The 16696-nt window shown below is 54.3% G+C and overlaps 1 protein-coding gene across 1 annotated transcript; it reads left to right on the top strand.

Moving 5' to 3' along the window:
* The first annotated feature begins 13920 nt into the window (after nt 1-13920).
* On the top strand, nt 13921-14433 carry LOC136549021 (predicted GPI-anchored protein 23). Its single transcript, XM_066540337.1, has one exon. It carries the CDS (start codon nt 13921-13923, stop codon nt 14431-14433), a length of 513 nt encoding a protein of 170 aa, XP_066396434.1.
* Nucleotides 14434-16696: the final 2263 nt, after the last annotated feature.

Below are 16696 nucleotides of genomic sequence, written 5' to 3'. Positions count from 1 at the left end.
GCCCGACGGCTAAAGGGAAGACTCCGCCTCGCCCAACCACCGAGGGCTGGACTCCGCCTCGCCCGATGGCTAAGGGCGGGCTCCGCCTCGCTCGACGGCTAAGGGCTAGACTCCATCTCGCCCGATCCCCGAGGGCTAGATTCCGCCTCGCCCGAACCCCGAGGGCTAGGCTCCGCCTCGTCCGACGTCCGAGGGCGGGCTCCGCCTCGCCCAACGACTAAAGGCAAGACTCCGCCTCGCTCGACGCCCGAGGGCGGGCTTGACCTCGCCCGACGACTGAGAGCTAGCTCCGCCTCGCTCCACGACCGCACCCTGATCCTTCATAAAAACGAGCATAGGGTACGACACGACATTCGAGTCAACCATGATATCGAGGGCCATGCCCTGTGCGCCTGCAGGAAGGTACCGTCAGAATACGATGGGATGGGCGCTTTAAGCCCTTTCCATCATAACAGTGCCCGAATAGTGTTGTAGGCGCCGACTTTTGTCCCACAGTGTAGTAGGCGCCGCCTTCAGCCCTCGGATGCGGATACTAACACAGGCATACGACAGCCACTACGGTCCAAGATAGAACTCACATCAGCTACAGTGACGGAACGTATGGTCACTTCCCCGATTACTCCCCGAGGGGTCACAGCTCGGCTCTCCGGCACGCCGCACCGTCCGCCGGCGTAGGATGGGATGCACCCACTTGCTAAATGGGGCCAGGGCATGGCCTACGAGGGTCAGCGAACACGCCACCTCTGACACGGTCTGCCATGTTAGGCAGGGCAGGCACAGGGAAAAAGGAAGACCTAGCTCCCTCGAAGGACCTGCTATACCTTTGGTATTTTTCTCTTTCTCCCATCTGTAACCTCTGCTCCCCTCTTGGTCTATAAAAGGGAGGGCAGGGCCCCCCACTAAGGGGACCAACTTTTGACGGATCAGTTCAACACACACAACACACCATGCATACCGTCAAGCAGTGATCGAGCTCTTGGCGTCCTTTCGACCATTCCATCAGAGACCTGGAACTTCTCCCTCTCTCGACCGTTTGTACCTCCTACTATGAATCTTTTTCGGTACTGATAACACGAGCAGCGGCAGACTGGATGTAGGAACATTTGGTCCGAACCAGAATAAATCTGGTGTCCTTTAGTGCACCGTCCAAATCTAACGCGCAACAATTATAAATTTACTAGCCGATGTTTATTCGAAACACCGACAATATACATGCACGGTGTGTGAGGAGTCCGAAGCACATGCAAAGGACGCGTGAATGACCAACCTTAACTTTCGTTCAGGATCGATAATGACAACGTGATACAGTTCAGTGGCCCACCAGGCACCATGTTGTAGGTACCTGGATAAGCTACTACTACTGCCTACTAGCTACTGGAAACGTACGTGTGGTCTGTAACTATGGATAAAAACGGTACGAATATTTTCTTACCGTATCTGAGACCGAATCCGTTTAAAGGATTTTAGATTTGTCCATATCCGAGTCTGGATATTCAACATCCGATACCGTATCCGTATTCAAATACTCAAATCATATATTTATGATGTTAATATCTAATCGTATCCTATCTGATATGGTTGGCTATATTCAAATTCGAATCCGAACAGAAATATAAAAACAAATATAATATTAATGACATGGGTCCATAGACAGCCCTATCCGTACCGACCCGACCGGCAGGCTGGCGGATCGAGCGCGCGTGCAGGTGCAGGATCGAGCTGAGCCTCAGTCTGATGGTTGGCAGTTTTAATTGCTGTTTCGCTGCGATTACTAGCTAGGCTCGCAGACAGCTGCGGCGTTTAGCTGGTTAATTCATGCTGCGCCGTCACGCTGCGCTGCACGCCTGCACGGACACGGAGGATGCACTGCCGGCCGGGCCCCGTATGTTCTGGCTTGGCATTGGCATGCCCCATGCATGCCGCTGCCTGCGGGCACGTACGCACGGATGCACCTCCCGCAAGCTCTACAGCACACTAGAGCAGCAGCAGCAGGAGCAGCTATGGTGGGGGTGAGTTGACATATACAGGTGAGATCGGTGTACGAGCAATTATTTGGCCCCGATTGTTTCGTTAAAATTTAGCTTAGGTTGATAAATGCTACGAGAGAAAAATACCTTTTCTTCGTTGAAAAGTACGGTAGGTAGCATGTTGTGGCTCCCGGCCGCGCAGGCGCAGGCACAGCGCATGTCCGGCTCAGCTACCAGCTGCCCATCATCACGAATTCAGGACTCATGCATGGCACCCTGTCTCCACGTACAGTACGCCCTCCACCAGTCCACCACCTACCGTCCCCCGCACCGACGGCGCACGGAGAGGACATAGTTGGAACTGGAGGCCGAGGCCGAGGCTCTGCCAGCCGGCGGCCAGCGCTGGCAGAAGGTCTGGACGACGTGGGTGGGGTGCATTGGGTTCGTTCGTTCAGGGCAGCCGCAACGGAGGCATTGAGAAACGTTAGCCCTATAAAAAAAAGTATTGCTCCACGTATGCCAAGAACATATTCAGGCACCACCATTCTAAACTTCGTTTTGATTTGTTGCAGCTTTTCCAGTGTCATAAAGTTAAGTCATGCAGCTGCTTTTTAGAATTCTCCTGCCCTCTTTGTTCTTGCAAATGGCTGCTTCACTCCTACAACGCCCTTCTCACTTATGCTTCTGCAAGCTGTCAGCTAAGACCGGCATGTTCGCTGGTTGGTTTCTGGTCTGATAAGCACGACTAATATCGGTTTGTTGTTAGAGAAAATCACTGTTGACTGGTTGATAAGTCCTGGCTAAAACCAGCAAGCGAGAACGGGCTGTATAGCTGCTTCAGCAAGGCCTAATGCGCAACAATTATAAATTTACTGGCCGGTGTTTGTTCAAAACAACGACAGTTGGCGCGCCAGGTAGAGGCCTTTGCGCGTTCTAAATCAGGCATCGGATGGCTAACCACGCGATCAGCTGGGTCCCGGACGCACACGTGCGTTTCGGTGACCTGGACTTCATTGTCACGATGGGAGGAGAGTTGGCGTTAGCCCATCTCGCCATCTAGTCTCTCCCCTCCATCGGCTCCGGCTACAGGAGGCTTGAGCGCCAGCCCGGCGCCTCCCTCGGACCCCAGCCATCCAGGGTGGACCCGCGTCGCCTCACCCTCTCTCCGGAACACTCCGCACGGAGCGCCCCAATAGCGTTTTCGTTCGGTCTCCGCAACGCCACGGCAACCGTTAGCCACCTTGTGGCACAGCGCACGATCCCGTCCCCCATGAACGACGAGTTCGTGGGGATGATCGAAAGCGTCACAGAATCCCTCCATGGCCTCCTCGTGGAAGGTCCAGGGTCAGACTCTGGCTCTGACTCCGGTAGGGGGAGCCATCATTCCTCCCAGGAATGTTTCATGGCGGAAACCTCCAAGGGACACGTCGAAAGCGTCTCCGCGGAGGAGACTACCCCGACAGGCAACCCCGGCGACGCAACCGAAAGGGGGACAGCGGCCCCACCTCATGTAGTGGTGGAGCAGCTGAGAGCCCGAAAGCGGGAAATAGACTAAGCCGGACAATAGCTTGTTCGAGAGTACGTGGAGGTCGATGAGGAGATCAAGCGCCGCGGAGATGGTGGGCACGCACGCGCTGTGGCCCGCGACGTAAGCCGAAGGATCATCGCCGACGGTGAAACCCTTCCTCACTTCGTTCGGGCAAGCCAGAATATCGCCGCCGCAACGGCCCTACTTCATGGCCTTCCAGAGGCCGCGACGCCCGAGGATCGTCGGGTCTACCGTGAAATTCACACGCTACTTGAGCATGCGGCAGCACAACAGGCGGAGAGCTCGTTGTCTCGGCGACACGGGCCCGACACCAGCCAGCGTACGCCCTCGGTGCGCCCCGCCAGGGACGCATCGGTCCACCAAGTGCCGCAAGGCGGCGGGCAGTGCGCTGCAATCCCGGTACATCAACGTCTCGGCCACAACCGCGGCACACGCAGCACCCTCGACGCCCGCAGACGCACCTATAGTGACCCGAGGGAAGGAGCCCGCCATGGCTATCATCCTCGACGCGGCGGACGCTACGACAGCGGTGAGGACCGGAACCCGAGCCCCGGCCTTCAGCTGGCACATCCTCAACGTTGCATTCCGGCCAAGGTATCGACCACCTACCGATATCCCTAAATACTCTGGGGAGACAAACCCTAGACTTTGGCTTGAAGACTATCGGCTTGCCTATCAAACTGGTGGTGCGTACAATGACGACTTCATTATCCGCAACCTTCCACTGTTCTTGGCCGATTCGGCCCGGGCATGGTTGGAACACCTGCCATCCAACACAATCTAGAGTTGGGCGGATCTAAAGGAGATCTTTATGGGAAACTTCTAGGGCACGTACAAACGCCCTAGGAACCCATGGGACCTTAAGAACTGCCGCCAAAAGGCCGGTGAGATCCTCCACGGGTACATCCGACGCTTCTCCCGGCAGTGTAATGAGCTCTCTAACGTCGCCGATGCCGACATGATATGAGCCTTCCTATCCGGGACGACCTACGAGTCCTTGGTTCATAAGCTAGGACGCAAGGGCCCGCGGACCACCAAGGAGCTCCTGAACATCGCCACCAGCCACACCTCAGGAGAAGAGGCGGTCAGAGCGATCTATGATCGCCTCGAGGGCAAGGCAAGGTGGGACAAGGGTATCGATGAAGGCACCTCCAATCGTTCCGCCAAAAGAAAAAATAAGAATCAACGGCGCAAGGACCTGCTCGTGGCTGCTGTGGACCACAAGGGTGGTCAGAAGCCCATAGAGGGCGCTCCGAAACCACTTTGAAAAAATGCTTGAGGGGCCATGCCCGAACCACGCCTTTCCCATAAAGCATCCGCTCAAGGACTGCAGCCTCATATGGAAGTTCTTGTCCGAAGGCTCCAACAAAGGGGAGCAGGGAAAGGAACCTGCCCCCGCTACGGACGACACCGAGGAGAAGGACGATGACTTTCCAACGCTAGACGGCTGCCTCATGATCTTTAGGGGATCAACTGGCCTACGACTCCAAATGTCATCAGAAGGTCGCACGCCGCCAAGTCTACACGGCCCAACTGGCTACACCTCCCTTTCTCCGGTGGTCAGAGTCCGCCTATAACCTTCGATCGGACCGACCATCCAGATGCCGTCCTGCACCCTGGGAAGGTATCCGCTTGTGGTTGATCCGATCGTCGGCCCAAAGCGCCTCACCAAAGTTCTGATGGACGGAGGCAGCGGCCTCAACATCATGTACGCAAAAGATGCTCGACGTAATGGGCGTCGACCGAACGCACCTCCGCCTAATTCGAGCGCCTTTCCACGGCGTCGTGCCTAGGAAGCAGGCCATGCCACTCGGACAGATCAATCTGTCCATTACCTTAGGGGATCAGTTCAATTATAGGACTAAGACCCTCACCTTTGAGGTGGTTGGGTTCCCCAAAACTTTCCACGCCATCCTAGGACGTCCATGCTACGTGAAGTTCATGGCCATCCCCAACTATACGTACCTTAAGCTGAAGATGTCAGGGCCCCCACAGGGGTCATCACTAGTTGGCACCTCCTTCCAGCGCGCCTATGAGTGCAAGGTCGAGTGCTGTGGCCACGCCACGACAATCGTCGCCTCCGGGGAACTCGCCGCCCTCAAGGAGGAGGTCGCCGAAGGAGCGCCCAATGCAAAGAAGTCAACCAGGTCATTCGAATCAGCAGAGGGCTCCAAGGAGGTCCTCATAGATCCCAGCAGCTCCGAGGGTAAAACGGTATGCATTGGTACCACGCTCTCCTCCTGAATAGGAAAGCACGCTCGTCGAATTCCTCCACGATAATAAAGACTTTTTTGTGTGGAAACCCTTGGATATGCCAGGCATTTCAAGGGAGGTCGCCGAGCATATCTTGAAAATCCATCTAGGCTCCAAGCCGGTGAAGCAATGCCTGCGTCACTTCGACGAGGAAAAGCGCAGGGCCATCGGTGAGGAGATAGCAAAACTATCGGCCACCGGATTCATTAGGAAAGTACACCACCCAGAGTGGTTAGCCAATCCCATCCTTGTACAAAAGAAGAGCAGGAAATGGAGGATGTGTGTTGACTATACGGGCCTCAACAAGGCATGCCCAAAGGATCCGTTTCCTTTGCCATGCATAGACCAAATAGTCGACTCTTCCTCAGGGTGCGAAACCCTCTGCTTCCTTGATGTGTACTCCGGCTACCATCAAATCATGATGAAAAAGTTTGACCAACTCACAACATCTTTCATCACCCTCTTTGGATCGTTCTGCTATGTTTTGATGTCGTTCGGTCTGAAGAACGCTGGGGCAACGTACTAGCGATGTATGCTTAGATGCTTCAGGGACCTCATCGGGCGGACCGTTGAGGCCTACATTGATGACATCGTAGTTAAGTCCAAATGGGTTGACCACCTTATTGCTGATCTTAAGCAGACCTTTGTGAAACTCCGAGCGAATGGCATCAAACTCAATCCCGAGAAATATGTTTTCAGGGTCCCGAGGGCTATGCTGCTCAGCTTCATCACCCCCGAGCATGGCATCGAAGCCAACCCTAGAGAAAATCTCAGCCATCACAAGGATGGGCCCGATTTAGAACATAAAGGGGGTTCAGCGAATCACAGGGTGCCTCGCCGCCCTCAACCGATTCATCTCGTGCCTCAGATGAACGAGGACTCCCCCTTTATCGGCTCCTGAAGAAAGCCGACTGCTTCGAGTGGACATCCGAGGCCCAGGAGGCGCTTGACATGGTCAAACTACTCCTGACAAGGCCCTCGATCCTAGTTCCCCCAAGCGAAGGAGAATCCCTCCTGCTATACATAGCGGCCACCACACAAGTGGTCAGCGCCACCCTAGTAGTAGAGCGGGAGGAAGAGGGGCACGCCCTCAAGGTCTAGCTCCCTGTGTACTTCATTAGTGAGGTACTATCCGACTCCAAAACCCGCTACTCCCAAATCCAGAAGCTCCTTTACACTGTCCTCATCACCAAGAAGAAGCTGTGCCACTACTTCGAGCCACATCCCGTGACGGTTGTGACGTCGTTCCCCCTCGACGAGGTCGTCCAGAGCTAGGATGCCATGGGAAGAACTGCAAAGTGGGCACTCGAGCTGATGCATCAAGGCATCACATATGCCTCCCGAATAGCGATCAAATCCTAGGTATTGGCTAACTTCATCGCCGAAGGGACCGAGGTCCAGACACCACCAGCGATCGTCGATCAAGAGTACTAGATGATGTACTTCAATGGATCGCTGATGAAAAAGGGCGTCGGTGTGGGGCTGGTCTTCGTATCACCCCTCAGGGTCCGCATGAGGTACATGGTTTGGCTCCATTTCCTCTCATCAAATAATGTGGCTGAATACGTAGCACTCGTCAACGGCCTACACATCGCCATCGAGTTGGGCATCGGATGCCTCGACATTTAGGGTGACTCTTAGCTGGTTGTTAACCAAGTCTTGAAGGAGTCAAACTGCCATGACACCAAGATGGTTGTGTACTACCAAGAAGTTCGATGACTAGAAGACAAGTTTGACAGCCTCGAACTCAATCACATCCCAAGGCACCTAAACGAGGCAGTCGACGCAATTGCGAAGGCGGCGTCCAGACGAGAATCGATGCCAACGGGCATCTTCGCCAGCAACCAACACAAACCCTCAGTGCACTACAAAGGGTCAGAGCGGGCTGACGATGGCCCATCTGATCCAGCCCCGGGGGCTGACCAACCAACGGCTCCGCCCGACCCTAATGTCATGGAGCTTGAAGAAGATCTAGTGACAGAGCCCGACCCACTGGACGACTGGAGAACACTCTACCTTGACTACCTCCTTCGCGACAAGCTACCGATGAACAAGATGGAGGCTCGACGGCTCGCACGTCGTGCCAAATCCTTCGTTCTTGTAGAGGGTGAATTCTACAAACGGAGCCACACTAGAATCCTGTAACTCTGTATCCCCATCCAATAGGGGAAACTTCTGCTAAGAGATATCCACGGTGAGGTCTGTGGTCACCACGCCACACCTAGAACCTTGGCTGGGAACGTATTCCGATAGGGCTTCTACTAGCCCACTGCAGTAGCTGACGCTGAGCAAATCATATGCACCTATGAAGGGTGCCAGTACTACGCTCGATAAACTCACCTCCCGGCATAGGCACTCCAGATGATCCCCATCACGTGGCCCTTCATGGTCTGAGGGCTCGATTCGGTTGGGCCTCTCAAAAAGGCACCTAGGGGCTACACCAACTTGCTTGTCACCATAGACAAGTTCACAAAATATAGCGAAGCTCGGCCGATCTCCGTGATCAAGTCTGAGCAAGTTGTGTTGTTCTTCCTCGACATCATCCATCGCTTCGAAGTACCGAACTCCATCATCATAGATAACGGCACGCAGTTTACTGGTAAGAAATTCATTCGATTCTGCGATGAACATCACATCCGAGTCAATTGGGCCATCATCGCACACCCCCAAACGAACGGGCATGTCGAGCATGCAAACAACATGCTACTATAGGGCCTCAAGCCTAGGATCTTCAACCGGTTGAACAAGTTTGGTGCATGCTGGGTCACTGAGCTCAATACGGTGCTCTGGAGCCTAAGGACAACTCCCTGCTGGGCTACCGGCTACACACCTTTCTTAACGGTCTACAGTTCCGAGGCCATCCTCTCGACGGACCTTGACTATGGAGCGCCAAGAATCAGAGCATACGATGAATAGGGAGCTAAGGCATCCCACGAAGACGCCATGGACCAACTAGACGAAGCCCGCGACATCACCCTCCTTCGTTTGGCCAAGTACCAGCAGGCGTTGCGATAGTACCATTACCGACGGGTGTGGTACTAGGCCTTTAACGTCGAGGACCTTGTTCTCCGCCTCGTATAGAGCAACAAGGACCGCCACAAGCTCTCCCCACCCTAGGAGGGGCCGTACGTTGTCGTGGAAGTACTGCAGCTAGGCGCCTACAAGTCAAAAACCATCGACGGTGAGGTTTTCACTAATGCCTGGAACATTGGGCAGCTACATCATTTTTACCCTTAAATAAACACATACTTTTTCCTATCAATTTTTGTCTTCAGAAATCCCTAATCTTTAGCGGCATCCGACCTCGGCAAAAAGCGAGGGGTCGGACCTCACTCGAGGACTGATATAAGTACATTTATCTGACAAAACACTCTCTGTGTTATCTTTGCAAACATTCTCTAAGTCTTCCCTCTTTTCTCGCGATAAGTCCTAAAGGCTAGGACTTCGAGAGACAAAATCTGAGCGTAACTGGTAGGACTAAGGGAAACCCATGCCCCAACGGCTACGGCCTCCTTGCTCACCAGCATAATCAGAACTGGCTCGCCCGCACTCCTAGTTCTTTGCAACTTTAGCTATGAGAAGGGTCAAAAGGCACCAAAATCTCTTTTACTAAAAGAGGGAGAAAAACCAAAAGGTTGTTTGCCGTAGCAAAAGTCAAAAACTTATTCATTTTCCCACAAAATTCATTGCTTACAAAGTGATCCCATCACAAAAAGGACTAATGTATTCATAAATACAAAAGACTGTTCACTCGGGGGCTCCCCCACAAACTTATTCAATTATAGTTTTTTACCAGCCCTACTACGAGTACTGCTACGGTCACCGCGCCACGCTCTCCATTGGCGACACCCTACCGCTCTGTGAGATCCTCGAAGGCACCGTCATCTGCAACGTCGAGCACCACATCGACGACTGTGGTGCCCTCCCCAGGGCGTCCAGGGACTACACCATTGTGATCAGCCGACACCTCGATAATGGCACCTCCGCCAGAGCGTCTAGGGACTACGCCATCATCATCAGCCGCAACCCTAACAACGGCGTCTGGGCGGGGGGGGGGCGTCTCCCACTGAAGAAAGGCCGCAACGAACGACGATAAAGCCGACAACACTCGGCACCCTCCAGTGCCCCTCCTCCTTCGGCAGTAGTGGCCCCTTCTCAGCAAAGGTGGCCTGCACCATCTCATCTATGTTGGATGACCTCTAGCTCGACATCGCGCTCCGGATGAACGAGTGGATTTGTGAGTTTTTCTCTCCCTAGCATTACCCTCTCTCACTTAGGACCCCATCGCGTCGCATGAACACATTCAGTGGAAAGAAAGGAGAAGAGGTAGCAGTCAGAGGTAGGCGAAGGAGTGGGACGAGAACTCCCCTCCCCCTCCCTATTTAAGGAAGAGGCGCAGTAGCTGAGGAAAGGCTAAAGGTGGGATGAAAAACTCTCTGCCTTCCCCTATTCAAAGCAGATGGGAAACCAATGCTGACGGAAATATAAGGGGATGTGCCTAGGACCGACAGGACGCACTCTGATCAACGAGACGTCGCCTGGTCAAAACAGGACGTTGCTTGGGCATGGCCCACCACTACCGCGCACCGGGCACGAGAATCAGGGCGCACCCACATGCAGGTGACTCCGCTTCCCTAGGAAAGACCATGGAATGACCTAACAATCGAACCCCCGTCTAGGGGGGGCAATGGGCCTTCTGGGTCGATTGGACGGCCCAAGTAAAACAACGAGCGAACGAACCACTGAAAGATAAGCACCTCTGCCTTCTTACTTTGTGTGTTAATTTCATTACCGAGTTTTCGACCCCAGCAATGGTAGGGGCACAGACATCGCTTGGGGGCTACCGAGAGTGTCTACCTGTTTAGACATCCTCCTCGCTTGACCCCTCCTTACGTTTAAAACTGGAAGCACGGCGTGCGGGTATAAAACTTTGAATACAACTGAACAAACCGCCAGACCCTATGATCCTATGGCTACGGCATTTTTGTTCACCAGCATAATCGAATTCACAGCTCCCCGCACCACAAGCTTTAGCTCCCGCCTTCTCGAGAGGGGTTTGGGGGGGGTCCTCCTATAGAATCTCCTTCGAGGAGAAGCTGTCAGGTCACCTAAATCAATCAAATGGCTCGGATCGCCGCTGAGAGACAAACAAAAAATGGCAATGCTTATGCAGGTTACACCGACCTCGTCGCAAATGTCAGACCTAAACCCCGCACTGACATATTTGGTTAGAGCTTCCCATCGCACACACCACCAGGGTAACGTTACCGACACCCTGCTTTCATTTCAATTAAGTTATACATTGAATCCATACATCCAAACATTGCATATGCAAATCGCTACATCCCAATGCTTTGTGTCGCATCACGAAACGACAACTGCATCATTCAATATGTGCGGCGACTGACCGAGGTTCGAAGGTCGACCCACAAAGGGCTCGAGGCCGCCTCACGTCAAATAGAGCCAGGGGAGAAAAACCGAGATGAGCCCCAATGGCCTTGCCTGGCCCCGCTCAGAAGCAGACAGGGACATCTCGACCTTTCTCGTTCGATTCTAGCCTAGAGCCAAACCCACAGAATCTCCATCAACGGGAGGCCAACAGGTCACCTGAGCCTATCGAATGGCTCGGGCATCTACCGGGAGGCGGGTTAAGAAGTAGTGAAATGCCACATGAGGGCTCTATCGACCCCGTCAGCGAATGATGGACCTAGATTTCACACGAACATACCCGTTAGCCAGCTCATTGAGCATGACACTCGAGCCATCAAGGCAAGTGTCGTCAACTTAGCCCCTCCGATTGCAGAAACTAAGGATAGGGTAATGCGTGAAATACAGCCGACCCCTATCAGACCCTAAGGGGCTCGGGGGCTCGAGCCGCTTGATCTGTGATCGAGAGACTGAGGTTCGAAGGCTAACCCACGAAGGGTTTAAGGCTGCCTCATGTCTAATAAGAGCCAGGGGAGAAAAACATAGATGAGCCACAACGGCCTTTGCTAAACCCGCATTAAAGCGGAAAGGGTCATCTCAACCTTCTAGTTCAATCCAGCCTCTAGCCGAGCCCATAGAATCTCCATTGAGGGGGAATCTATAGGAAGGCAAGTCAAGGAGCAATGGAATGCCACCCGAGGGCTTTGCCGACCCTGTCACAAAGCAAACAGGATTGGATTCTGTCCGAACATCCCCATCAGTGAGCTCATAAAGCGTGTCACTCGAGCCATCGAGGCAAGTGACATTGCCTTAACCACTCTAGTTACAGAAACCGTGGACGGGGTGACAGTTACAAAACGAGCTAGCCCTTGACCAAATCTCCACCACTCGTGGGGGCTTAGGGAAGGTTGGGCCAGCGATAAGACCAAACGCACGCCAAAATTCTAAGTAAGGGGTACGTGCGATTGCAAGACTAAGTTCGCGACCCTCGCTCCGGTCTCTAGTAACATCCGACCCCAACGACTGCAAGGGGTCAGATGTCACTCGGGAGCCGACAAAGGTATGAGTACCTCCTTTCTTTTTTCAAAACAGTCATTACATCAAACCTTTTCCTCACATTGAGACTGGTGGCAAGGTTCGTGGGAACAAATAGGTAAGACCGCAAAAAGCCCACGCCCGGACGGCTATGGTAATTTTGCTCACCAGCACAATCAAAATTTCCCCTGAATGCCTCGGGCCCTACAATCTTAACGAGCGGAAGGGTTGGATCGCATAAATCTTTTTCATCACAAAAAGAGAAAAAGGTAAGATCAAACAAACAAAACGAAATTGCGAAACAAAGTCACGAATCTATTTTCAGACACAAAAGTACCGACGTTTGTCCACACATTACAGATAAATGTTTATCAAACTTATTCGACTAACTACTTCCTCAAAGGAAGAACCATGTCTTTTAGCCTGTTCGCTAGGTTCCGTGCAAGGGGAGTCACCACCTTCTCAATCTCATCCAGCTCGGGGTCTTCATAGCCAGGCGCGAAGCCTTGGCTCATTACCTTCAAGTTGATCTCCCGATCATAATGAGAATGGGCAATTGTGAAGGCTTGGGTGATCCCTGCGTGAAAGGCGTCCTCCTCAAGCTGGCCCACCCGCACCGTGATACCAGCGACACGAGTCATAAGGGAGCTAGTCCCCTCCTCTTGCGCTACCTATAGGTCATCGCAGACCACCATGATGGCAGAGCACAGAAGATCGTGCTAATCGCTTTCGACCTGAAGGATCCCCCGCACCTCAGCGAGTTCCGTGCCCAGCCCGGTAGAAATTTCCTCGGCTTCCAGCCTTTGAGCCATCATGTCTCCAAGATCCACCTGGAGGGCCATGGCCTCCCAACGTGCCTCATCGCGCTCTCGGATGGCTCGATCATGCTCCTCGTGGGCCGTGCTGTGCTTCAAGTGAAGTCTTTCTTTGGTCCGGCGCAACTTGTCCCGCTCCTTGCGTAGCCGGACGATCACCTTGGCATCCTGGTTCGCTCTCTACTACAGCGCCGTAGACCTATCCTTGGCTTTTAGCTTGAGATCCCGCTCCGTCTCTAGCTCCGCCAGGAGCTCGATGGCCCACTAGCTGGCATCGGCATCCTTCTAGAGTAGCTTGTCCCGCTCCTTTCGAACCCTGGTGGCCGCCTCCTTGTCCCACTTCACCCTCACCGATAGGTCCTCGAACATCCCATGGATCTCCTCTGCGTCTCGACGCGCTTCGGTTTCTCGCTGTTGGGCGCTCAAATCTCTGCGCAGCCGGGCCTCCTCAGTGAGGTGGTCCTATTCCACCTTCTACTCACGGAGGAACCGGGATTTCTCCCGGCTACGAGCAATAAGGGACTAAAAAGAAGACTAGTGTCAAAAATACAAAAATACATGATGACGAGAAGAAAGCGAGATGAAAGATCAAGCGGATACCCGGCCATTGGGAACAATGATGTTGTCTAGGACGGCCCGGGCCTGATCCAGGACACCCATCATCGCCAAGATCCCTTCGTCAAGACTCCCCCGCTCTATGCTCTTGGTAGCATCATTGAGCGAGAAGAGAGTCGACGTTGGGTCTTGGGGATCCATCCAGTGGAGCGGCGGCTCACCCAGCGCGGGTGAGTGGCTGCCCCCCGGCACCAGGCCCAAGGGCAACCCCCCACTAGTCCTCTCCACCACCGCCACGACGCCCGTAGTCCCTCCGGCTATGTCCTCCTCCATCCGACCCACCACCGTGGCGACATCCAGCTGCGCTGGGCTTGTCACGGTCGTGGTCACCTCTGCTTGGGCTGCCGAAAGCATGGATTGTGCCACCCTCTCGGACGCCACCGTGGTGACATCCAGCTACGCCGGGCTTATCACGATCGCGGTCACCTCCGCTTGGGCCACCGAAAGCATGGATTGCGCCGCCCCCTTAGACACCATCGAGGCTGCGTCTGGCTGCTCCTGGCTTGGCGCGGTTGTGGCCACCTCCACCGGCTACGCGGGACCCTCGACGTGCGGTGCCACGCCCACCACAGAAGATGCCACCAGCATGGGCGGTGGCTCCATTCGCTCCGACGTGGAGGGCGGAGTCACCGCCGCCGCCGCCTGCTCGGCAACCACCGAGGGCGCGGGCGCCACCACGGGCGCCGCCAGATTGGCCGATGAGGCTGCAACATCAGCGCCGCTCCTGCCCAAAACAGGAGCGACGTCGAGCAGCGGCGTTCGTCCTGCCTGAAGGGCAAGGCTCTTCTTGGGCGCCAGCCCTAGAGAGCGGCCCCGTTGCAAGAATCTGGTGAATTAACTCTGGCGGGTCAAAACACCCCGAGGGCGATTCTACCCAAATCACCCGGGGGCTCGGAGGCTACTGTCGGGGACCTAATACCAGAGTACCCTAGTGAGGTAGAACTAATAACCATCGAACGTTGACACTTTCGGTCAAACAAGAGCACTACTGCGCTTCTTGCCCGAACGATGGAAGACTGGTTCCGCCTCGCTCGACCACCGAGGGCTAAACTCTATCTCACCCGATGGCTAGGGGCGGGCTCCGCTCGCCTGACGTCCGAGGGCGGGCTTCGCCTCGCCCGACCACCGAGGGCTGGACTCCGCCTCACCCGATGGCTAAGGGTGGGCTCCGTCTCGTCCGACGTCCGAGGAAGGGCTCCGCCTCGCCCGACGGCTAAGGGCTAGACTCCATCTCGCCCGATCCCCAAGGGCTAGATTCTGCCTCGCCCGACCCATGAGGGCTAGGCTCCGCCTCGCCCAACGTCCGAGGGTTAGGCCCCGCCTCGCTCGATGTCCGGGGGCGGGCTCCGCCTCGCCCGATGGCTAAAGGCAAGACTTCACCTCGCTCGATGCCCGAGGGCAGGCTCGACCTTGCTCGACGACTGAGGGCTAGCTCTGCCTCGCCCCACGACCATACCCTGATCCTTCATAAAAACGTGCATAGGGTACGACAGGATATTCGAGTCAACCATGATATCGAGGGCCATGCCCTGTGCGCCTGCAGGAAGGTACCGTCAGAATACGATGAGACGGGCTCTTTAAGCCCTTTCCATCATAACAGTGCCCAAATAGTATTATGGGTGCTGACTTTTGTCCCACAATGTAGTAGGCGCCGCTTTCAGCCCTCGGACGCGGATACTAACACAGGCATACGACAGCCACTATGGTCCAAGACAGAACTCACATCATCTATAGTGACGGACGTATGGTCACTTCCCCGATTACTCCCCGAGGGGTCTAGCTCGGCTCTCCGACACGCCGCACCGTCTACCGGCGTAGGATGGGACGCACCCACTTGCTAAATGGGGCCAGGGCATGGCTTATGAGGGTCAGCGAACATGCCACCTCTGACACGGTCTGCCATGTTAGGCAGGACAGGCACAGGGAAAAAGGAAGACCCGGCTCCCTCGAAGGACCTGCTATACCTTTGGTATTTTCCCCTTTCTCCCATCTGTAACCCCTGCTCCACCCATGGTCTATAAAAAGGAGGGCAGCCCCCCCCCCCCCCACTAAGGGGACCAACTTTTGACAGATCATTTTAACACACATAACACACGACACATACCGCCAAGCAGCGACCGAGCTCTTGGCGTCCTTTCGACCATTCCATCAGAGACCTGGGACCTCTTCCTCTCTCGACCGTTTGCACCCCTACTACGAACCTTTTTTGGTACTGATAATACGAGCAGCGGCAGACTGGACGTAGGGACATTCGGTTCAAACCAGTATAAATCTTGTGTCTTCTAGTGCACCATCCAAATTTATTATAAATTTACTGGTCGGTGTTTGTTCGAAATAGTGACCCTAAGTATGCACGGTTTGTGAAGAGTCCGAAGCACATGCAAAGGACGCGTGAACGACCAACCTTAACTTTCGTTCAGGATCGACAATGACAACGTGGTACAGTTCAGTGGCCCACCTGCCTGCTAGCTACTACTGGAGACGTACGTGTGGTCTGTACCTATGGATAAAAACGATACGAATATTTTCTGACTGTATTTGAGACCGAATCCGTTTAGAGGATTTCAGATTTGTCCATATCAAAGTCTGGATATTCAACATCTGGTATTATATCCGTATCCAAATACTCAAATCACATATTTATGATGTCGATATCTAATCGTATCCTATGGTTGATATTATCCATATTTAAATTCGAATCCGGACAGAAATATAAAAATAAATATAATATTAATAATATGGGTCCATAGACAGCCCTATCCGTACCGACCCGACCGGCAGGCTGGCAGATCGAGCGCGCGTGTAGGTGCAGGATCGAGCTGAGCCCCAGTCTGATGGTTGGCAGTTTTTATTGCTGTTTCGCTGCGATTACTAGCTAGGCTCGCAGACAGCTGCGGCGTTTAGCTGGTTAAATTCATGCTGCGCCGTCACGCTGCGCTGCACGGACACGGAGCATGCACGGCCGGCCGGGCCCCGTATGTTCTGGCTTGGCATTGGCATGCCCCATGCATGCCGCTGCCTGCGGGCACGTACGC

The sequence above is a fragment of the Miscanthus floridulus genome, chromosome 4, assembly GCF_019320115.1.
Source record: "Miscanthus floridulus cultivar M001 chromosome 4, ASM1932011v1, whole genome shotgun sequence".
NCBI lineage: Eukaryota > Viridiplantae > Streptophyta > Magnoliopsida > Poales > Poaceae > Miscanthus > Miscanthus floridulus.
Note: the sequence above shows the minus strand (reverse complement) of the source record. Positions and strands in the feature narration are given on the sequence as shown.

Coding starts and splice junctions, on each gene's coding strand:
- LOC136549021 (XM_066540337.1), top strand. CDS start 13,921: ATGTCCTCCTCCATCCGACCCACCACCGTGGCGACATCCAGCTGCGCT.